General features: G+C 31.0%; 1 protein-coding gene across 2 annotated transcripts; it reads left to right on the top strand.

The window, feature by feature from the left end:
- The first annotated feature begins 189 nt into the window (after positions 1–189).
- Positions 190–25,040, top strand: LOC139490838 (coiled-coil alpha-helical rod protein 1-like). 2 transcript variants are annotated; one of them, XM_071277902.1, is made up of 20 exons: positions 190–260; positions 3,900–4,047; positions 4,728–4,767; positions 5,591–5,839; positions 6,439–6,626; positions 7,054–7,189; positions 7,618–7,725; positions 8,354–8,406; positions 9,641–9,728; positions 12,942–13,052; positions 13,502–13,608; positions 14,671–14,783; positions 18,382–18,469; positions 19,787–19,905; positions 20,409–20,479; positions 20,656–20,773; positions 21,770–21,871; positions 22,019–22,170; positions 23,758–23,896; positions 24,504–25,040. In XM_071277902.1, the coding sequence occupies exons 1-20, from the start codon at positions 209–211 to the stop codon at positions 24,596–24,598; spliced, it is 2,277 nt and encodes a 758-aa protein (XP_071134003.1). In that variant the 5' UTR covers positions 190–208; the 3' UTR covers positions 24,599–25,040. The 2 variants fall into 2 exon arrangements, with proteins under 2 accessions (XP_071134003.1, XP_071134002.1); XM_071277901.1 differs by having other exon boundaries at positions 200–260; positions 7,618–7,734.
- The last annotated feature ends 514 nt before the right edge of the window (positions 25,041–25,554 follow it).

Below are 25,554 nucleotides of genomic sequence, written 5' to 3'. Positions count from 1 at the left end.
CCACTAAAAGGTAAAGTCCAGAGAACAAAAAAATGTAGTTTCGTATCCTAACCTTACTTACGATTGTGTCATTCGTTAGAAAGTCTATAGAATTTACTTGTTGATTTAAAGTATCAAACTAAATGTTTGCGTTAATTTTTTAGATAGTGAACAATATCTTTTAATAGAGAAATTTATTTTGTTTACAACCGCATTTTCGCATTCAAGTATGGCGGAGAATTTGAACACTCCGTCACATTTTCTTTCAGTTAAACCACCAGGTAGCTATAATGGGCTGAAGCAGTTAAAACGAACCTTACTTTATATATTTAAGATACTTTTTTTTAATTCATATACATTTAATGAACAAATATTAAGGAAATAAACCAGAATAACTTCGTTTTATACCGAAGTCATGTTTGGACCTGTTATAAATTCAGATATTTTATAATTGTATTTGCAGGAACTCTTTGATTAAATATACATGTTACTACATTTTTCTAAAGTTAGTAAATTAAGGGGATGCTTTGGACGGTATTGGGTCCATTCGCCCATTACCTGTTCACCCTGGGTCCGTTCACCACAAGTTCGCTGACCCGTTCGCCCTGGATTTTTTCTGCTTACTTTTATTTGAAAATATTAGTATAACGGTTATTGAACTGTTGAGGTTTTTTTAAATTTACTCAGATATTGTTATTGTATAAATTCTCTAACTTCTTGAAAATACTTGTTGTTTTGGAACAATCAATTGTTCATATTAAATAATAATTCTGAATTTCTCACTGATTTTTGTAATAATCTAATCTATTATCATAATTGTCTTTAATTGATTAATAATAAAACCACACTTTGTTTTGATAACAAGTCAGCTTGGAATGAGTAAAAAAACAATCATGTACGAATTGTAAAACATGAACACTTCATCAACAGTGATAATAAGGATTCATTCGTTAATTTATTAGGCCACACCAATAGGGCTCTTCACGGTTAGTTCGGCCATATTGGATAGGGGGCAGATTTTCATAATAGAGGTAAAAATGGTGTGAAAAATACGGGAAAACATCATTAAAACAGAGCTTTTGCTTGGAAACACACATAGGATTTCCCACACTTTCATACCATTTCCACCTCCTTCCAAAAAATCTGCCCCCTATCCAATATGGCCGAACTAACCGTGAAGAGCCCTATTTAATTTCTTGTTCTACGGATTTTTGGACTCCAAAAATTGGGGCGAGCGAGCAATTTGAAAATTTTAATAAAAAATATTTATTTTGCAAATTTTTGAGGCGAAGCTTGAAAAGTAAAGGCGAGCGATTATATATTTTTTTTGTAAACATAAAATAGTAGGTTTTGACAATATTAAAACTTGATTTATCACTTGTACTTTGACATTTCTTTAATTTATGAAGTATTTTCCCCTGTTCACCAATAAATAATTGAATAATTAGATTTGGTATATGTATGTGTGCCAATTAATGAGACAATTCTCCATCCAAGTCATAATCAGGTTGGGAACAACCCCTCAATTTTATAAATATCCTTTTTATGAGGGGTCAATATAAGTTACTATATATTTTTTTGTAAATAAAACTTTTTAGTACAAAAGAGCTCATATTTTCCCAAAGAACTATATATCTATCTGGTATTAAATGGTCAAAACATGCCCAAGAATTTTGTAATATTCCTGGACTTAGGCCATGTTAACACATTTACTTTAATATTATTCAAAAGAAATAGTATCATAAATAATATTCTCTTTAAGAATATAGTAATGTTGTTTAAAATAATTTAAATATGATGTATTTCTCCTCTTTTTTAGTTAATTTTTTTAAGTTCTTCAAAGGATTTGTATAGTAAACACTTTGCAAATCCTTGGTATTTCTTCAAGTTTCTATTTTACAATGTTCAGTAAAATGACCCCATATGTGCCCTTCTGAGGGATAATAGCAAATACAGGTCATAGTACGTACGGCAGAGCTTTGACCCAGACCAAACAGCAAGCTATAAGGGATCCCAAAATTATAAGTCAGTCAGGGGTACTACTTGTACAAGTGTATTTTATTTACTTGAAGAAGTAAAAAAAGATATACACATATAAGTAAATTTGTAGGATACTTATAAATACAAGTGAATTTTATTTACTTGTATAGGTAAAAAAATCATCCTTTCTTCTTTTCTTGAATTCTTAAGATTTCTTTGCTCTAATAGAATTTTAAATTGTGTACCCTTTACAGATGTCTTTACTAATTATTTAAGTGTAATTTCATGGACAATGAAAATCCCATTTGTCTATTATCTTCATAACACTGCTCATTTACAAGCCCCAAAGAAGCAATTTTTGATTGCCTTGCGCAAATATACAAGATCTTTGCTCAATCAGTTTTTTTGATGAATTAATGAGATGAAACATTGAACTTTAATGGAAAAATATGAGCAAACCTGGGAAAAATCATTAAAGGCATGATTTTACATCTCAAAACTTGAGGATTTTTGTGGGATTGTAAGAAAAATTTACTTGTACAAGTAAATTTTTTAGAAAATTAAGGGGAGATTATTCAAACATTATTTATACACTTATATGCGTATATTTTTTTTTACTTCTTCAAGTACGGTAAATAAAATACACTTGTACAAGTAGTACCCCTGACTGTAAGTGTACACAATTCGAACAGGAAAACCAACGATCTAATGTATATATATACAAACGGGAAAATACCAAATAATATTTATCATGTTTATGAACATCAACGAACAATATCTAACTGCTGAACGACAGGCCCCTGAATCAATCAGGACAGGTGCATAAACATGCAGGGGGTATGGATAGTTTTGTATCGCCAGCATATTGCAGTTGAAGGCATTTCTTTCCGAAGTTTTTTTAAGTTTATTTCTCACAACGAACATATTTTGATAGGGAATCTGAGTAAGGGGGAAGGAAACCAATGTTTTGTTCTGTACAGGTATTTTCTTCTATTTTCTATTTATATCGGAGCACTCCCATTTGGGATAAATGGGTTTCATGCTGAATCAAATATTATCACAGACATTGACACAGTGTACTTGGGTGCTTATATATGTTTAAAATCGTTATAAATACATGTTAGATTGTGATTATAAAAACAAGTGCAAATATCTGTTTATAATATTTACAAAAAAAAAACGTTGCGGGACACAATTACATTTCCGGATGCGGGAAGCGGGAATATAAAAAAAATAAAAAAATTCTGCTTTGAAAAAAATAGGTGCGGGCGGGTCCGTCGAACAAGGAATTAAATTGGTGTGGCCTTATACTGCCATTTTTAAAACAAACTTTAATATACTCTGTTCAAATAGTGAACATTCTGCAATAAAACAATAATTCAAAAAATAAAAATTAGGATGAATTAACCCTAGAAACAAGTATTAGGGTGAACAGGTACCATGGCAAACAGACCTAGATTTGCTTTGCACAATGTTTGACAGATGCAACTTTTTACTGCTAAATAGTTTATACCCAAAGCCATGAAAGCCAAACACACAGTTTCAACATAATTTAATTAACATTATTCTTACAACAAAAATAATACTAAGTTTTTAGAACTAATTAGATTTTACATGTTTTAAATAACTTTTCAGCAAAACCTGTTCCGTTCAAGTCTGCGTCACCTAATATTTCTGAATAAGGTTAAATTCATTTCTAGATTAAATTTATTATTTATCATTCCGTGATACCAAATAATAAAACTAATGGTCGTGCAGAAAGATGCCAGAATCATTCTGTAACTAATAGTTTTAACAATGTTATAAGTTCAATAATTCAATTTTATGAAGAAATGATAAAAGGATAAATTCATAATAGCACACATATTTATTTCAAAAATTTAACAATAGCGCACTCAAATGTGTATTCAGTATGTTAAAAGGACTGCTTTGTTTTGCAGTACCAACATTAATGACTGGACAGAAAGAAAAGATAGATCTATTACCGCCATCAGCATTCCAAGATGTAGGAAAAGATGATGCTTGGAAAGAGCTAGCTAGGGCAACAACAGATGTCATGAACTTAAAACTGGAAAACCAAAAATTGAGGTACAGTTCAATTGAATATTGATTTAGACTGCAGAAATGTACATCTTCCATTCTGCTTATAAATAAATTTTGTAAAAGAAATAAAAAATATTCCAAAGACTAATTGTAAAAGAAATGCATATGTTTTCCATAGAAAAGATGTAACAACATACAAAGTTACAAAAAAATGTGAAGACATACATTTGTAGTTATCAACAGTATTTCCTTGATGGATAGTAGAATACATAATTGTATGCACATTATGCTGTTCTGAAAAATAGAAAAACCAATGAAATTGCTGATCAACATGTACATGTACAATGTACCTATAATGACAACAACATTTGGGTTTGAAATGCCATCAGAATAAATACATTTACACTTCATAATTCAGTAATTCTACCTTTAATTGGATGATTTTTTTGTGTATATTTGTTTAAATCATTTTAATATTCATAATTTCTGCATATATACATTAAAAGAAATGATACTAGATGAAGTCATTTACCATGTTTACTTTGCAAAAATTAATCTGAAAAAATTATTGTCAATATTATAGCACTTTTTATAAACATTTGCTTTATACCTGTTTAATGAAAAATAGATATGAACATGATGAATGCAACTTGAACTTTTTTTGAATATTTCAAACTGGATGTTCAGGATATTGACACAATGATATTACTTTTTGTCTTTTTCAGGGAAGAACAAAATAAGCCAATATTTGTGCCCACACAAGTTGTAAGTAATGTAATGATACAAGTCTCAATTATTAAGGTCATATGTTCTGAAAAATGTTCAAGTATAATCAAATGTGCAGCTTTCATTAAAAAAATTTAGAAGTGTTTTTACCTACTCAAAGTGAATTTTTTTTACGAAAAAAGTGAGACATAGCGATCCTACATTCCGTCAGTGGTGGCGGTGTCCACAAATATTCACTCTGTTTAAAGTTTTTGAAATTTAAATAACTTTCTTAAACTATCCTGGATTTCTACCAAACTTGGACAGAGGCTTGTTTATTTTGTAAAAAAAATAAATCAATTTTTCCGCATTTAACTTATAAATGGACTTAGTTTTTCTGCAGGAAACATTACATACAGTCTGCAGTTAAAGTTTTTAAAACATTTATAAGATTCATAAACTATCCTGGATTTTTACCAAAATTGGACAGAAGCTTCTTTCAATCAAAAGATAGTATCAAGAGGAATATTATTATTAATTTTTTTCCTCATTTTTGTTGAGCCTGCGATTAACAGCAAAAGTAGGCGAGACACTAGGCTCCGCATAACCCTTACAAATTTTTTCATTTTTTTTCTCTATTGTATTACCAACACATAATATTCAGGCAACACAATAGTTGTGCTTGACTTTTCCTTTAAATAAAAAAATGTGTGTGTTAAAAAAAAATGCACCATTTAAAAAAGATATTATGAATTACTTGGGAATTTACTAAACATTACTTTTCTTTTGTTAAAATTGAATTGACACAAAATTTACTGCAGTACAATAATAAGGGCAGAAGCTGATGGGAGACTGAATTAAATGTAAAGAAAATATATTTCAGGCCAAAAGTCCACGAGAAGAATGCAGGTACAATGCTAAAGAAGACAGAAAATATATTGATGAACTAATAACAAAGCAGGCTTCAGAAATAGCTGAGTTAAGAAATGAAATAAGACAGCTGAAATGTGTTCATAAGGAGGAGATAACTGAGATAGAAAGACAAACAACAGCCAGTGAGAGGAAGAATATACAGACAATAGCTATCTTAGAGGCAGACTTAAAGTCTAGGGAGGATAGATATGATTCTCAGGTAAAGTGTTGGTAAACTAGTTAAATATTTTGATATACTGTTCACGTGAAAATGACTACAATTAATTTTGCTTCTTGAATATTTTTTTTTCTCTTATCTATTTTATATTACAATAACAGTAGTTTATATATGTTGCCCCTCTTTTCTTATTTTACACAAGGATCCAAAACTTCAATACAGTACATCTACTTGCACCATATTTCCATTAAATCATACAAAGTAGAACCTGGTGGTATAATCACTGAGATAAATATTGTACTAACATCTTTTATCAAGTGGTCAAATGGTGTATTATGGAGTGGATTCCTTTATAAATACAGAAGAATTATGGTTTTCATCCTCAGAGTCTCATATAAGGCTGAGCTATTAAACAAGAGTTTGATGTCAGTTGAGGGATGATAACCAAGTCCGTATGAAAAAGACCATTTAGTGATATGTATATAATTTATGTACATGTACCATTGAAACATACTGAATACATTCAAAAGGCATTTATAAACATTTATTTTGCCAGGATTATTTTATAGCTACTCTTATATTGTTATATATGCAGAACTATCTTTCCTCAGTTTATAATAAGTAATTGTATTTGATTACAGGTTGATAGACTGAGTTCAGAACACCAAAGAGAGGTAGAGACTTTGTATAATCAGATTCAAACATTAGAGGATCAGTTATCATCTGTATCTACAAGATCTAAAGATAGAATCAGACAGCTAGAGTCAGAGCTGGAGAAAAAAAGAGAAGAGGCATTAGAAAATGCTTCCAGATTACAGTTAGAAATTAAGTAAGATATATACTGATCATATATTTTAATGACTGATACATTGGTACTATTAATTATAGTTGCTTATATAAGATCATTTCAATTAAGTGAAATGTCCACAATTCAAGTCATGCTTTGAGTAAAAAAGGAAAGTAAAATACAATTATTATTTTCCCATACTATTTTTTTCAGATGCTAACTTGAGTAAGCATCCAATATTTATTAGTGATCCTTAACACCAATCCAGTTCAATTTGGCCAATGTAAGTATTATTCTGGATAATGCTAACATTAAAAATAGCAGTAGACTAAGCCCAATTTATGTTGCTGTTCAATAACTTTCAAGTCTATTGAATTTGGGAAATGTTGATATTCATTATTGACCTTACCCTTTTTTTTAAGGAACATACTGTGCTACTGGTAATTTGATTATTTGTTTCATTTTTCAGAACTTTAACAAATAATATAGAAAACCAAAATAAACAGATTATGCAGTTAAAGAGTTATATTGGTGATACAGAAAAAGGTCCAAAACCTGCTGAAGTCTGGAGAAAGGAGAAAGAAACATTAGAAAACAAACTTGAGGTAGTTTAATCTTTGTTACAATTAGAAATAGAAAATTATAAATAGAAAAGAACTGAATTTGGACATTTTTCCTTTTTACTAAGACAATATTTAAAAAAAGAATAAGTATGTTTATATCTGAACTATTCTTTTCTAATCAAGTACATGTTTATGTCTAAATAAAAAAAGAAGAAAAAAAAGGCCATGTTACTTTGCACTGAACAAAAAGATAGCACAGTGTTCTGTTTGTTTATGGTAAACACAGAAATTTATCACACATATATGCATGCAATCAAAGTAGAAAAATAAGCAAGAAAAACAAGGAGCACTTCATATAAAAGGAAAGAAGTACTTAAATTCTTCAATTATGCTTCATATTTGATAATAAAAAGTCTTGGTTAGAAATTTGATACCAGTTCTGTTACATATTTAATTATGTTATTTTGTAGATATTAGAAGTAGATAAAGAAAATATACAGTCAAACTTACAGCTGTTAAACATCAGATTTTCCTCTCTAAATGAAATCCTTAGGACACAGGAAGCTGAAGTATCAAGGGTAGGAATAGTATGTTATATTTTTGTTTCACTCTGTGTTATTTATTATTGAACTTTGAAAAACTGTCTGTCTATAATTTTTCACATAACCATGCAACTAAGAAATTTACATCGCACAAGTACATTTCTCAATCCATGAATATTGTTTGAAATGAAATTGAATTTTTAAATGAATCATCTATCAACAGTAGTATTATGATTTTTTAGAACAATAACTATTATGTAGATGGTGGTGATTTAAATGAATTTGACATTGTGTTAAATGCCAATAATCTCACATATGAAATATTTTGTTTATTTTTTGCTCTCTGGACTTTCCATGTCTTTATCTAGATACTCTCTTGAGATTTTAAATTGAAATGTTGCGCAATTATTCCAAAACCTGCACCAATCTACTGTTAGTGATAATATGCAATTATGACAACTAAGTGCAATACACATAAATTTATATGTCCAAAAGTTTCAGTGAAATTGACTTTACATAAATTTGGTGAAACTGATTACTTTAAATTATAGAATTGAAAAAGATGTCTTTATAATTTGAACAGCTTATTAATTATATATGTTTGTATAAAACAATGATTTACAAGATGCTGTAGATAAGTATTAGAGATTTGATCTTCTTATAGGTATCCCAAGAAAAATCAGACAAGAACAAACAGGAGAATTTATTATTGACAAGGTATGTAGAAACCAGGATTGTTGCTAGAACTTCTATTCAAACAAATTTATGCTCACTCAGACAAGAATATACACTAGACCTTCATTGAAAATGGAGACTTTAAACCTCAGAACTATTCTTAGTTTTGACTGATTTTTAAAATGTGCAAATGGGCATGTGTTATCTCCCCCTTGTTTTATTATGCTTTTATCTTATGTGAAAGTTTGATAATTAGGCAGCAACCATTTGATTTTCTGGGGGGGGGGCTATGGTTTTTTTTGGAAAAAAAAAGTTTGTTTCCAGTTTTTGGAGAAAAAAATAATTTGTTTTTGATTCTGAGAAAAAAAAAATTGTTTGTTTCACCCTCACCTGCCACTATATGTAATGCTAAAATTGAAAGAAAAAAATTGTTTTCGACTTGTCGCGAAAAAAATAGATTGTTTTTCGCCGCAGGCATAAAAAAAAATTTGTCCAGAAAAAAAAACCATAGCCCCCCCAGAAAATCAAATGGTTGCTGCCTTAGGGTTATACTATTTCAAATGGAACAAATTTGAGCTAAATAAAAATTAAAATATGAAGCTGTCATGTGAATAAATTTTAATGCAAAGCAGATATAAACAATTCACAAATGTCCTTTTGTACAAACTTCAGCCATTTTTGTTGACAATACAGTTGGACGGAAATTATCAATTTAAGTGAGATTTACAAATTAAACCGTTTAGATTTACCATCTTATCATAAAAAATATTCTTACTGCTAATTATGCCCCATTTATCGGCATTATGTTTTCTGGTCTGTGTGTCCGATCGTTTGTCTGTCCGTCCATTCGTCCGTCCGTTCGTCTGTCTCGTGTTCTATGGACACATTCTTGCTTTCTTTTTATTTTACAATAAAAAGGACTTTTGTTCTCAAGTTATATATGCCCTCATATAGTATCTTACTGACAACACTGTTTGGCAGTCAGAATTCATGAAATTTTGACTGTTTCAAGACACATACTGTAAATTCAGAAATTATTGCGAGGTTTTTATTAATAGGATAAATGGGACAGAGTTGTAAACGCAATAATGCAACCTCGCATTTTGAAATATTTTATATGAATTAAACAGGATTTTTCTCAAAATAGTAAAAATCGCATTTAAGTCTTAAATGACAAAATTGCAATAATAAATGCACGCAATAATTTCTGAATTTGCAGTAGTTTTTGAAAGTTATGACACAGACTATAAATACTTTTCTTTAATATTTAAAATAGGTGGAGGGAAAAAGTATTTGCATTAATGGTTCAACAAAAATCTGCTGCCATTATAAAACATAAGGATGAACAAAATTGGAAAGGAAAGGTATTATTTGTGAGAACCAATATAGATTGCCAAAAAATTGTTACATTGCTTCCTACAGCATAACTTTTGGTGCTTTTTTTAGCTCACCTGGCCGAAAGGCCACGTGAGCTTTTCTCATCACTTGGCGTCAGTCGTCGTTGTCCGTCGTCGTCCTCCTGCGTTAACTTTTACAAAAATCTTCTCCTCTGAAACTACTGGGCCAAATTTAACCAAACTTGGCCACAATCATAATTGGGGTATCTAGTTTAAAGAATGTGACTGGTGACCCGGCCAACCAACCAAGATGGCCGCCATGGCTAAAAATAGAACATAGGGGTAAAATGCAGTTTTTGGCTTATAACTCAAAAACCAAAGCATTTAGAGCAAATCTGACATGGGGTAATATAGTTCATCAGGTCAAGATCTACCTGCCCTGAAATTTTCAGATGAATCAGACATTTCGTTGTTGGGTTGCTGCCCCTGAAATGGTAATTTTAAGGAAACTTTGCTGTTTTTACTCACAACTTGGCGTCCGTCGTCGTCTTCTTCGTCGTAGTCGTTGTTAACAATTTACATTTTGAACTTCTTCTAGAGAACCACTGAATGGAATGGAACCAAACATGGCATGACTGTTCCTTATGAAGTGCTGACCAAGTGTTGTTACTTTGTAGCTGATCCATCATCCAAGATAGCCGCCAGCGGGGGACTTAGTTTAACATAGGACGCTATGGGAAATGCATACAAATGACTTCTTTTAGAGAACCACTGAATGGAATGAAACCAAACATGGCATGAATGTTCCTTATGAGGTGCTGACCAAGTGTTGTTACTTTGTTGCCGATCCATCATCCAAGATGGCCGCCAGCCGGGGGACTTAGTTTAACATAGGACCCTATGGGAAATGCATACAAATGACTTCTTTTAGAGAACCACTGAATGGAATAAAACCAAACATAGCATGAATGTTCCTTATGGGATGCTGACCAAGTGTTGTTACTTTGTAGCCGATCCATCATCCAAGATGGCCTACAGCGGGGGACTTAGTTTAACATAGGACCCTATGGGAAATGCATACAAATGACTTCTCTTAGAGAACCACTAAATGGAATGAAGCCAAACATAGCATGAATGTTCCTTATGGAGTGCTGACCAAGTGTTGTTACTTTGTAGCTGATCCATTATCCAAGAAGGCCGCCAGCGGGGGACTTAGTTTAACATAGGACCCTATTGGAAATGCATACAAATCACTTCTTCTAGTGAACCACTGAATGGAATGAAACCAAACATGGCATTAATGTTCCTTATGTGGTGCTGACCAAGTGTTGTTACTTTGTAGCTGATCCATCATCCAAGATGGCCGCCAGCGTGGGACTTAGTTTAACATAGGACCCTATGGGAAATGCATACAAATGACTTCTTTTAGAGAACCACTGAATGGAATGAAATCAAACATGGCATGAATGTTCCTAATAGTGGTGCTAACCAAGTGTTGTTACTTTGTAGCCGATCCATTATCCAAGATGGCCGCCAGCGGGGGACTTAGTTTAACATAGGACCCTATGGGAAATGCATACAAATGACTTCTTTTAGAGAACCACTGAATGGAATAAAACCAAACATTGCATGAATGTTCCTTATGAGGTGCTGACCAAGTGTTGTTACTTTGTAGCCGATCCATCATCCAAGATGGCCGCCAGCAGGGGACTTAGTTTAACATAGGACCCTATGGGAAATGCATACAAATGACTTCTTTTAGAGAACCACTGAATGGAATAAAACCAAACATGGCATGAATGTTCCTTATGAGGTGCTGACCAAGTGTTGTTACTTTGTAGCCGATCCGTCATCCAAGATGGCCGCCAGTGGGGGACTTTTGAATGAAATTAAACATGTTCCTTTCCTTATAAATGAGGTTGTGTTGTCTCTTTTAGCCAAATTTTATATTTTTTTATATGATTTCAAAAACCCAAGTAGAATCAGGTGAGCGATACAGGCTCTTGAGAGCCTCTAGTTGGTTATTATCTTGAATATTATTATAGATAGAGATAAACTGTAAACAGCAATAATGTTCAGCAAAGTAAGATCTACAAATAAGTCAACATGACCAAAATGGTCAGTTGTTTACTTTAGGAGTTATTGCCCTTTATAGTCAATTTTTAACCATTTTTCGTAAATCTTAGTAATCTTTTAGAAAAATCTTCTCCTCTGAAACTACTGGGCCAAATTTAACTAAACTGGGCCATAATCATCATTGGGATATCTAGTTAAAAAAATGTTTCCGGTGACCCGGCCAACAAACCAAGATGGCCGCCATGGCTAAAAATAGAACATGGGGGTAAAATGCAGTTTTAGGCTTTTAACTCAAAAACCAAAGCAGAGCAAATCTGACAGGAAATAAAATTGTTGATCAGGTCGCGATCTATCTGCCCTGGAATTTTCAGATGAATCGGATAATCGGTTGTTAGGTTGCTGCCCCTGAATATGTAATTTTGAGGAAATTTTGCTGTTTTTTGTTATTATCTTGAATATTATTATAGATAGAGATAAACTGTAAACAGCAATAATGTACAGCAAAGTAAGAACTAAAAATAAGTCAGTATGACCAAAATAGTCAATTGACCCCCTAAGGAGTTATTGCGCTTCATAGTCAATTTTTAACAATTTTCTTAAAATTTGAAGATTTTCAATAGCATTTTCCACAGAAAGTACTGTTATAGATAGAGATAATTGTAAGCAGCAAGAATGTTTAGTAAAGTAAGATCTACAAACACATCACCATCACCAAAACACAATTTTGTCATGAATCCATCTGTGTCCATTGTTTAATATTCACAAGGACCAAGGTGAGCGACACAGGGTCTTTAGAGCCTCTAGTTTTTAACATTTTTGTTACATGAAATATCAAAGACTAGGGAATTGCATAGTTCTGAAACTATGTTTTTAAAGGTGAAATATTACACTATTAATCTTCATAAAAAAATTATCTGAAATACTTGAAACTTTCACATACTTCACTTGAATGTAACATTCAGTGTAATTAGCTTTCAGATTTCCTAACAATCATAATTATTTACATTTGTTTTAGAAATTTCGAGACCATATTAAATGCAAAAAAAGACAGTAAAATTTAGCGATAACAGTGAAAATGTTTTATTGATATGATTTAATAGTCTTCAAGTACATGAAGTAAAATGACATTTTTTAATGAAAATGAAAATGATTCCTTTATTCAAGGTTGGTGATTTAGAGAACAGATTAGTATCAGCCAACAACCAGATGAATGTTTTATCTCATGCTATGTCTGATAAACAAGCTCAACTAGACATGGAAGTTAACAATAATAAGGTAAAGCTAAAGTGTAGATTTTATGTTCAATGCTATGTCTGATAAACAGGCTCAACTGGACATGCAAGGACTAAACTTAAAGTTTGCTCAACACAACCAGTTTTTTTACTGGGAGAATATATTTATCATTCAGACACCCAGCATTGAATCCCATGTCTACTGGACATAGAAGTCAAAAATAATAAGGTAAAATAGTTTTTGAAGCATCCATACGTGAAGATATATAGATGTTCCATTCAATTTCAACTAAAATTCATCCAAAATGTATTACATTTGTAACTAATTTAAGAGCCAAATCTAGGGGTTAATAATGAGCTTAATATCGGTGTATAGACAAAAATTTTGTTGTTGGAAATGTAAAACATACAAAGTAGAGAAAATAAAAGCTTGTAATACATGTACTTTGAAAAAGTTTCGTTTGTAATTGAGCAAGTTAAATTTTTGTGTAGAAATTACAACATGAGGTGATACAAGCCCAGCAGATGGCGTTACTGTTGGATGACAGATTAACAGAAAACAGACAATCAGTAGAACAATTACAACACTTCTGTAAAAGGTTGGGATTTTTGTTTTTAAGTGTTTTTGTATAAAAAGTCTTATTTTAAAACTGTTTTAAACATTATTTTAGAATAAAGTTATGACACTGAATTTTGTGTCCATTATACATGTTTAAATATTTATGAGGAACTTTGGAGTGTATTCTGTTGTAACCATATATAGCTTGTCTGTCTATGTTTCACATAATTCAATAATTTATTTGTTTTGAGGACATCAACTGGAGGATGTTTGTACTGGGAAATAATTGTCAGAAAGCATTTAAAAGGGGAGATAATCCATTAATTTTCTTAAATATTGTTGGTCAGGTGTACCCTTTAGTGAGTTCAGTGACAATTCTAATTTCAATATTTTATAATTTATAGCAGGAGCAGCACTTAAGATCCCTCTCTTTTATCCTTGGTTTCATTACTTCTTATTTCTCTCTCTTTTGGAGCAGTTTATTGACATCTATGAGAGTTTCAAGAATTCCTCACGACAATATCCAATTTTGATTTTCTATTTAATATTTTATTCCCTGAAGCAAAACTTTTAAACAGTTAAACATTACTATATATAGCAAATTTCTGTCAATAAACTCTGCCTTATAAATGTTTTTTTTTTCCATAGCTTGTAAAATAAACATGTAACCAGTTGGCATCTTCTCATAAATGCACATATTATTATTCGCATAACCTTTATAGTAGAAAATGAATAACAGCTAAACGGTCACAAAATTTCAATTTTATTAAGCCAATAATCACCTTCAGTTTATTATCTTCAGAATTTCAAAAAGCAAGTCATAAAGTTACAACCTGACATACCTCTTTTTGGGGGGAGGGGGGGGGGGGCTGTTATTCCTAACAACTACCTCACCTAATTGGGTTTTTTTTCGAATTTTTCACAGAGATTCATGGTGTGAAGCAAAGTCCACCCTTTTTCTCTATTTGTAGGTCTTTTGTTTTGTTGAGATTATATTTGTCTGATTGCCTGTAAGTTCATCCTTACATTTTGAAGTTTCATTGAATGTTTCACAAACAATGTGTGTGCATTTTGTATATTTACTTTCAATGTTATTTTTCAGCGTATGTGGTAAACTGGAAGAATCCTATAGTGTACTCAATACAGTGTTCAGCACCATGAAAACATATGGCCAGAGAATTAGTTTTGCCAGTGGTCGTGTTGAAATGTTGCAAGGTACACTTGTTATTGGTTGCCAACTTAATTTAAGTTATCTCAGTTACACCTCTTTATCAAAAAAGTTATCATCATCAGATTATGATCATTTAGAAATTACACACAGACCTTAGAATACTCCCTATTTCTGGAAGTGAGTTCAGGGTACTTTTGAATCAATAAAGACTTAAAAAAACATTAATTAATAAAAAAAAAAGAAGATGTGGTATGATTGTCAATGGTACAACTCTGAACAAGAGATCAAATGAAACAGAAGTTAAAAACTTAAGATCACTGTACGGCCTTCAAATATGAGCAAAGGCCATACTACATAGTCAGCTATTATAAGTCCCAAGATGACAAACATAAAACAATTCAAACCAGAAAACTAATTGCCTAATTTATGTACAAAATAATGAACTGAAAACAAATTTGATATACTGCAACAAACGTCAACCACTGAATTACAGGCTCCTTCCTTCCTGACTTGCGGCATATACAGCACATACATAAATCACTTATACATATTATTTGTAATGGCATTACATTTTGATGAAAAGTATGATTTGTCATATTTATTCTCTGTTGTAGAATAAATCAAGCTGTTGGGTACCTTAATTTTTTTATACTGAGGCGTTTTTATGCCCCACCTACGATAGTAGAGGGCATTATGTTTTCTGGTCTGTTCGTCCTTCCGTCTGTCTGTTCGTCCGTCTGTCCAGCTTTAGGTTAAAGTTTTTGGTCAAGGTAGTTTTTGATATTTAAGCTGAAGTCCAATCAATTTGAAACTTAGTACACATGTTGCTTATGATATTGTAATGCCACGTTGATTTGAAAGCTGACAATTTTACTGTGGTCTCTGTTCCACACTTGATCGATACACGCAGATGTCCGTTGTTGTTTTCTGATTTGTATTTTACAGAAGAAATAGCCTACTTTGACCTTATATTATATACTGTCTTCTTTAAATCTATATATGGACTTTATATGTGCAATTGTTCCTATTGTATTTGTTTATACCTAGATTCAGCATAACACGCCAAATGCAACGTTACATGTTCTTGTTTATGAATAACTTGTGTATTAGGTCATACGTTTTATAAATAAGGATCACATGTTCCTACGATGAGCTTCTCTCCAAAAACCTCCATGCAGTTAGCAGTCTCTCTTAAAAAAGAATTTGCTGTACCAAGTAGAAGTACTTGGTGATAATATTTATGCTGTCACACTGTTTGCTCGGGTAAATGACTAACCATGCACCAAGTATGTAGAGTATTAATTATACAGAGAGGGATCATTACAGATGAAACAACAAAACAGAGATTTTCATAATTTTACTGTATTAATAACTTAAAACATAATAAACAAATTAACAAAATAACAAAATAACAAAATAAAACAATAGATAAGAGTTAACAAAATGTACATTTTTTGCCATTCTTCATGAAAGAAAATATAAAATCTGAACAAGAAGTATTAAAACTTACATTAGATTCCTTGCCAACTGACATTTTGTCTTTAGTTGTATATTTATCAAACAATGTTCTAGCTTTAGAATAAGAAAATAAATTGTTTCTTGGTCTTGGAATTCTTGAAGGTTTCCTTGACACTTTTGACCTAATTTTACAGTTTTGTAAATCCTTAGTAACTTCATCAAGTCTAGCACGTTTTGTTGGAGATTCATCAGTATTACTGTTTTCTTCATCATCAGACAGAACATGCTTTGCTCTTTGTTTCATATCTTCATACTTCTTTTTCAGTTCAGCATCTTTTTCCCTCAGCCTTTCTGTCTTTTTCTTCAAACGATTTAATTGATTTGTCCATATGGTCATCTGCATTGAAACATGTTTCACAACTTGTCTCGGAAAAACATAATTTGTCATTGGATTTACGGAAACTCTGTTATAATCATTTGTCGGAATCACACAACATTCCATCATTGTTTGTACAGGTCCAGATTTTTCTGCTTGTCTTCTGTCCATATTCTCATAAAGATCTTGATTCACACTTTTTCCTACATGGAAGCCTTGTTTTTCTTTTCTAAACATTGGAATTTTAGAGTTTATGATTTTCAGCTTACTTGCTAAATTTGATCCTTTCTTCTTATTTAGATCAGGCAGTCTTTGTTTAATTGGTGTAGATGTTTTCCTTTTGTAAGTCCAGTTTTGATCATACTCATACATGTTTGTACTCTTTAACTTATCCTGGTCAGCAACTTTGTATTTGTAAGATTTTCTGTTGATTGTCCCACGTAAATCAAAAGAAAGTTTAAACGCTGGAAATGCTCTCTCTATTGTCATGGTGTAAAAAATAGCTTAGAGTTTATCACAATAATCCTAGGTATTTCAACAGTACAGCAGATGTTTTCTGTGAAAAACTTATTTTTTATAACATTGTAATTATTATTTTGTCTATTTATATAAATGAATGTGTTTGACAATTTTTATGATGTGCTAACCATTCTGGTGGGGGTCCTATCAATGAAAAGAATAAAGATAATTTGCTAAGTTTTTGTCACAGCAGGACTTACAAATCAAATATATGAAGACATGCATTAATTCCTACTAAACTGTTTTATTCAAAGAATTCTGTCATAGTAATAGGTGTTGATTTATTTAAATGAAATTCTATAGACCTGTTATAAACAGGTAATTAGGTCACTGTGACTTTGACACTGTTCATATCTGATTTACCTGTAATCAAATCATTGAAATTGATTATCACAAGCCCACTATAACAAGTCCAGTAAAAGTTACCATCTATTCTGCACATTTTAATGTATTTTTAGAAGAAAAAAATATTATGCTATACTGAATAAATTTGTAAAAAGTTTAAATTGTTCATTTTTAATTTTTGATAGATATTTGATTTCAGTGTTTTAATTTTTGTTTGCTTTTTTGTGTAATTACTTAAGATAAATTAACACATTTTACAATGTAAAAGATAAACTTATGATAAAAGAGGGATACAATTACATTTTTGTTTGTTTATCAAAACATTTTAAAAAAAATCATTTAATTTCGAAAATAAAGAGATTAGATATCAAACGTTAAAACAAAAACAGTAAATGAAAGAAAAACAAGCTGTACCATTACCAAATGAAAAAAAAAAAATAGAAATAAAAACAACAGACCACAAAACACTACAGAGAATATTCAAAGTTGATCAACATTTATATCTCAAAAAACTTACAATAGCTATGGATTAAAAGAGAGGAGGATTTATGATATATGTCAATGAGACAGCAGCCCTTTGACACAAAATACCAAAAGACATCTAAGGGTCAACAAACAATCTTAAACAATAAAAAGTCACTATGAATTTGTGTAGATCTAAATTATCAAAAGTTATGAAGTTATTAAAGATCAGCCATCAACTCATTTATATTCGTCAACTAACTTAAAACTATCTAAGGGAATTCTGAGGATATATGGCATATGAATTGGATTTAGTTTTATCATCATTATCAATATTTCATGAACTATGGTGGTACAAATTTTAGTAACAATTATCATATAACATATATATATATATGCATGGAATTACATATTAATTTTTTTTTTAAAGATCTGCAAAATCCACTTCACTTTCTAATAATGTTTAAAACTTTCTATTTTAGGTTTGTTTGCCAGAAAGAAAGCCATGTCCCAGTTACATAGAGAAGATAAAACAGAACCACTATTACAGTTAACAGATATTCAGGATGAGTAGGTCTTATAAATAATATCAAAACTGTTAAAAGCATGATGTGTATATTATGATGTAAATGTTAAACCAGTCTGAACTGTCTATAGATGCTTTTTAAAAAGTGAAAATGGAATAAAACTAGTTGCAAATTTGTCTGTAGACAGTCAGGGGCATTACTTAAATGAGTTTCTATTTTTATGCCCCACCTACGATAGTAGAGGGGCATTATGTTTTCTGGTCTGTGGCTCCGTTCGTCTGTGCGTCCGTCCGTTCAGGTTAAAGTTTTTGGTCAATGTAGTTTTTGATGAAGCTGAAGTCCAATCAACTTGAAACTTAGTAGACTTGTTGCTTATGATATGATATTTCTAATTTTAAAGCCAAATTAGACTTTTGACCCCAATTTCACGGTCAACTGAACATAGAAAATGAAAGTGGGAGTTTCAGGTTAAAGTTTTTGGTCAAGGTAGTTTTTGGTGAAGCTGAAGTCCAATCAACTTGAAACTTAGTAAACTTGTTGCTTATGATATAATCTTTTTAATTTTGAAGCCAAATTAGACTTTTGACCCCAATTTCACGGTCCACTAAACATAGAAAATGAAAGTGGGAGTTTTAGGTTAAAGTTTTTGGTCAAGGTAGTTTTTGATAAAATTGAAGTCCAATCAACTTGAAACTTAGTACATATGTTCCCTATAGTATAATCTTTCTAATTTTAATACCAAATTAGATTATTACCCAATTTCACGGTCCATGGAACATGGAAAAGGATAGTGCGAGTGGGGCATCCGTGTACTTTGGACACTTTCTTGTTTTGTAACTTATAAAGGTAATATTTGTTTTTAAAAATTATAAAATAACTCAAAGAATTATTTTGAATTTCAATAGAAACATGGACTTAATGTAGTTTTCATGAATTTTTACATTATTTATACCATGAAATGAAGAATTTATTAGATTTGAAAGGAGTTGAGAGTTAAAAGGTTACTGTAAAAATAATGACAAAAAAATATGACTTGATTATGTTATTTTATACATCTTTGAAAGAATTTGTAATACCTCTTATTACTTGTGTAATTAATGTCCCTGACTGGTAGACCAATACTTACTGTTACCAGTAAAACTATTTACTATACACAATGTGTAAATGTTACATCTAAAAATATCTTCAGTTCAAATATGCTCTATATAACTGACCATTGCCAAAGCCATAAGATTCATGCAGTGGGTATCTTACCCTACATGTTTTAAACATCAGTGTTGAATGTGTCCATCTGATGATAACACATATTGGTTATAGAGTACATGTATATAGATAAAATGTCCATTAAATTGTATTTTAGTTCATCCATTTTAAGAAGGGAGCTAGAAAGAGTCACAGAAGAGAGAGATAGAGTTGTGGCACAACTAAAACAAGATTCTGAGACATGGACAGAAAGGCATACAGCTGCAACTATTCAAAGTAAGTTACAGTAATGAATAAGGTTACATATAGCTAATTATAAGGTTACATATAGTTAATTAGAAAGTTTGATTATCATTGTGCACTGCAATAGAGATGTGTTGCACGAACTGTATGTAGACAAAATATAACCAGACTTAACATAAACTAAAACACTAATGAAATTGATATTAATGACGGAAATTATATGACACATTTTGTCTTGAAATTACCTTCCAATAAAAAATGTTTACCATTTTAATAGAATGATTACTCATAAATTTGCATAACTTATATTCATCAATCTAAATTAGCTTTAGTTTTATATATTTATTCTCAAGTTTGTAAACTGAAAGTCCATGATGTCCATTATGATTGGATTGTATATGTAAATGAAATGCTGTATTCAGAAAATGTTCTCCATAGATAACTGATTCCATGAGCTTTTTCTTAATACATGTACATAGTAATTTTTAGTAATATATTGAAGAAATATACTATACAATTTTCATCAAATGTTTCAGAGGATGAAGAGATAAAGAATTTAAGAGAAACGATAGAAGAATTAGAAATGGATCTCCAAGGAAAATCACAGGTACTATTATCAACTGACAATACATTACGTTTTTTTTAAGTGAAATTCATATTAAATAATACAATCGTTTTACCATAAGTATCATAATTATTTAGCCATAACTACATAGTACATGAGCAAATTAATCAACCTGAAAATTACATTTTTTTAAGAAATTGTTTTGCTATTTTTTTCAGCAATGTAACAAATTAACAGAAGAAGTTGATAGATTAAATATTGAGTTAGAGGATGCCAATGAACAGATAGATAATCTGAAGATAGAACTGGGCAAATGTCAGGTCACTTCAGACCAAGGTAATTTTAATTCCAAATGTCAGGTCATGTCAGACCAGGGTAATTATTGTTAAAGCTATTTTCTCCCAATTTTCTTTGATTTTTCTGTATGGTTATCATCTACAGTGATGTGATTTTTTTCTCAACCAATTGGAAAGAGAATGCATGAAGTCATTAGTCCTCGTCATGTCTAGGAAATTGCAGAAGAACCCTTTAAAATAACAATAAACAGATTACCAATGATCTTTCAAACTCTAGGAACACCCTTCAAATATATTGTAGCTTAGATCCTCTTTTGATTAGGAAAACCATCAATAACAAAAATTTCAAGATCCTTGATCCACAGATTTAGTAAAGATGGTGTTAATTTAAATATCACCTTTGTTTTTGATTGTTTATGCAAATTTCCTGAATTAGTAAACTGGGGATTCATTTATTTTCGTGGGTTCCAATTTTCGTGGATAGAATCCACAGTATGAGGATGTGATTTTGTTAGATTAAATTTTCTCTGATTTTTTTTACATGGAATTAATCTGCAATAATTCTGTAATTGGTCTATTTGATTTTGTTTGTAATGAAGTGTAAATTTACAATAGTTGTTAAGGTGTCATTCTCAATCTGCCTTTTTATCCTTGAGATTTGATATTTGTTCTTCATTAAATTGTGTACGAAGTTTGATTTTGTATTACATGGGATATTTGTAATCCACCCTTTAGAATCTTATTCATTCTAGTTAATATTTTCAAATGCACATGCCAAAACATTGCTTAATAATGTTCTGAACAATACCCATTCAACCATTAGGATATTTTTTTTCCTTTTGTTGTATAAATTAACCTTTACTCCTTGTAATGCAAAAGGAATAAAAGGCTACTTCCTGAGTCCTGCCATCACATAAGTTTTCAAGGTACGGCATCTTGGTATTAAAGTGAAATTGTTTCTTAAACAGTAGACCTTGTACAAAATAGTTTTTCAACACAATAGATGTAATTGCCACATGTAACTTTGATGTTTTAGTGATAGAAGAGCAGAAGACTATTATAGAACAAGAGTTTGCAGAACAACTGGCAGATTTAGACAGACAACTCAATGATGCCAAGAGAGAACACACAAAAGCTGGTAGGTTAATAGTGTAACACAATGACTCTCTAATGTAGAATAGTATAGGTCAATTACTAAATAATTTACAACTCAGCAGAACTTGTGTATAGTTTTATTATCTAAATTTCTTGATTGATATATATAAATCTATAATGTTATTTGCAGTTGTATCCCTGCGACAGCTGGAGAGACAGACAACAAGAGAGAAAGAAAGGGCCACAGAACATTTAAACACTGTAGAACAACATTATACCAGACAAATAGAAGGACTACAGCAGAGACTACAGACTGTGGAGTCAGAGAGAAATCTTATGATGGTATGTATTAGATAGAGATAGTAATCATGAGCTAGATTGGAGGGGGCAAAGAGAGATTGTTACAAAGATTTCAAACTGTTCAGTCAGAAATAGGCTGCACTGGACTGCAAACAAAAACCCTCCAAACTGATGCCTATAATTACACACTTCAAGGTTTAAGACTCATAATGTTGTTTTTTAGGCTGATTGCTGTATAAATCAGTTGTTTTGTCATTTGCACTCTGTGTGGTAGTTGTCTCATTGGCAATCATTCCTTGTCCCCCTATTTTACATTTTAATGTAGATATATCCATGAGTCCCTGCAACATGTCAAAAATATAACTATGATCTTACAAATCTATCCAATATGGACAAACTTAAAACCCCTAGGGTCAATCTTTCATTTGATCAATTCTGACACCCCTCGGTGTGTTCTACGACAAGAAACCCTTAAATATGCATTACTGTGAAAGTACTTTTATTCGAGGGGAACCAATTTTCGTGGTTTTCATGGATGACTTTATCCACGAATTTAAGTGTCCAACGAAATAAAACAACTGCTGTCCAAATCAAGACATGGAAGGATCCCCATGTAGGTTTGACTACTGGTATGATCTAGAGAATAATTTTATATTGAATATTGCCAAATCAGAGAATACCATAATAGTAGTCACAGGGCAAACATATAAAAAAGAAGATGTGAGGCAGGATTTTACCCATTTAATCTTTCAAAACCTCAACTGTACAACTTTTGATCTAATCATAAAAAAATATTTGTGATCGGCAATGATAATCAGATTTCAGGTATTGTTATGCTATGATAAAGTGTTCATTTCATGTCCTCATAAATCTTGTACGTATGAGAAATAATAATTTTATTTTATTTTCATGATGGGCTTGCTTTTTATACGTTTATAGCATTTGTTTATTTACTGGAAATTCAGAAATTATTGCGTGCATTTATTATTGCGATTTTGTCATTTTAGACTTATATGCGATTTTAAATTTTACAATTTTGAGAAAAATCCTGTTTAGTTCATATCAAGTATTTTAAAATGCGAGTTTAAATTATTGCATTTACAACTCTGGCGCATTTTTCACAATAATAAAAACCTCGAAATAATTTCTGAATTTACAGCAATTGTTTTCTTTATGTGACATGTGTATGGCCTAATTGACACCTTGGATGGTCATTATCTATTCCGATAAATTAGAGTGATCACTATGAATTACACGGATCAATGTTTACTTTGCAATTTCCTGTAATCCAGACGATTTGTAACCTTTGTTTTTAATGTCTTTTAAAAATGTTTTCATTTTTTTTTTTTTAGAAAACTAAAATCTACGAATTTAAAAACTGACGAACAAACCATGAAAATTGATACCCACGAATTAAAGTACTTTCACAGCAGCTATTACATAATTGATCTTTAATATTTTGGAACAAAGTGCTTCATAAGCCTATGGAGGCTGGATGATATTTGAATTGCAAATTGTATAACTATGTATATATTCATGTTGAACTTATTATTCTAATATTAATTGCAAAATTACAAATTTTGTAGTTATGGCGTTTCTCAAAGTAAAAATTACACTTCAATTTTTTAGGCTACTTTAAGGCAAGAAGGATTAATAGGGAGAGTGAAGAATGCCAGAGGGGAACCAGTCCAGTTTGATGAATCATCAGAATCACAAGAACCAGAAATATCACTACCCAGGAAACCAGAGTTATCTCCACCTGTTAAAGGTATTGTTCATTGGAATTTGTTTTAATACTTTATAATTATGTTATCTTTCTTTTTAATCTCCTACAGGCAGATTAATAAACAATGGATATATTGGATTCTTTTATTATCTGTCTTTCTTCCATTATTCAAATTTTGTTAGGAAGAAATAGTCTCCTAAGTTGTTGAGATGTCTATTTTACAGCCATTGCAAATTATGGAATTTTAAATGTCTTTAAAAAAAGAAAAAAACAACACTGATAACAATTCTATATGTGTGTCATCTTGTAGGATGACGATTTTTTTTTTAAATGAGAAAAAAGAAGATGAAAAATGTTATACTGCCAATGAAATAACAAGAGTTATCTCCACCTGTTAATGTATTGAAATGTTAATGTTATGTATTTATGTGATATTTGAGAATGGCGAATTTCTTAATAAAGATTTTAGAATTTAATAAAGATACTTCCAACCAAATAATACTATAGTAGATCAATTATTTATTTGAACATATCAATTGATGTAATTCAATATACAAATTAATGGAAATTATAAATACAGTTAATTTGTATATGAAATAATTATTTTTATATTTAATCACTTTAATTGTTGTTTTTTTTTATACTTCAGATGAACCCATTACCTCAGTATTAGAAGATCTAAAGTCTCTGACATCTGCTGTGATGAAGGATGATTTATCTAGTTCTGATGAAGAAGATGACTGAGAATTCTTAGACCATCATAGTGCTAGTCTCATAACTATACAGCTATAATTCATATTAATTTTTTAAGTGAAAAACTGAAGCCATCAACAGTTTCTAGATTTTTCAAACTGAAATAGAACAGTCAAAACAAATATAGCTTATTTAGTCCTTGATATGGAGCTATATACAAAATACTGCTTGTCATGTTTTTAGACCAGAGTTTCAGCAAAGGCTGAGACCAAGGCTAAAAATATTTTATTAATTTATTCAAAGTAATATTTGACATTCCTACACATGTCACCTCGACTTTGTATGACCTTGAAGTAACAGTTGGTGTTTGTAATTCAATGTTTTATTCATGGATTATTTTTACAAAATACTGACTGTTAATTTAGTGATCTGAACAGATTTGTGATATCATATTTATTTTTGTATCTTATTAAAGAATATTGAACAATTGTAACTATCTTTTTATTGTGGTTAACCAATACTTATTTGAAAAGATTACTGGATACATCATTGATTTGATTTTGATAGAAATGTTTTTATGGTTCAGTAGGTACTTTGTATGCTATCTACGTTTTAAGATATAAGAAGTTTTGTTTTGCTGTTTCAGAATCTAAAGAAATATGTGTTATAATTACAAATTACAAATGTTTGTAACACAAAAATAAGGAGATATGGTGTGATTGCAAATGAGACTACTCTCCACCAAAGTTCAAATGAAGTGGATTTAAGCAAATATAGTAACCGACTTCCACAATGAGAAAAACCTATACCTGTTGCAGTCTAGTCATCTGGCCCTGACATGAGAAATATGAAACAGTTCAATAAGAAAACTAATGGCCAAAACAATTTATGATTAACAAATATGAAACATGAAAAAACAACAACCACTGAATTACAGGCTCCTGACTTGGGACAGGCATCTAAATGTGGTGGGGTTAAACATGTCTGGAAAAACAATTCCTTGATAA

Source organism: Mytilus edulis, chromosome 10 (genome assembly GCF_963676685.1).
Source record: "Mytilus edulis chromosome 10, xbMytEdul2.2, whole genome shotgun sequence".
In the NCBI taxonomy this organism is placed as follows: domain Eukaryota; kingdom Metazoa; phylum Mollusca; class Bivalvia; order Mytilida; family Mytilidae; genus Mytilus; species Mytilus edulis.
This window is presented reverse-complemented; position numbering and strand designations above follow the sequence as displayed.

Bases quoted from the DNA above. Each gene is read 5' to 3' on its own strand.
- LOC139490838 (XM_071277901.1), top strand. From the start codon at position 209: ATGGCGGAGAATTTGAACACTCCGTCACATTTTCTTTCAGTTAAACCA. The intron at 6,627-7,053 runs GTAAGATATATA...TTCATTTTTCAG, and splicing joins AGATTACAGTTAGAAATTAA to AACTTTAACAAATAATATAG. The intron at 21,872-22,018 runs GTAGGTTAATAG...TGTTATTTGCAG, and splicing joins GAGAGAACACACAAAAGCTG to TTGTATCCCTGCGACAGCTG.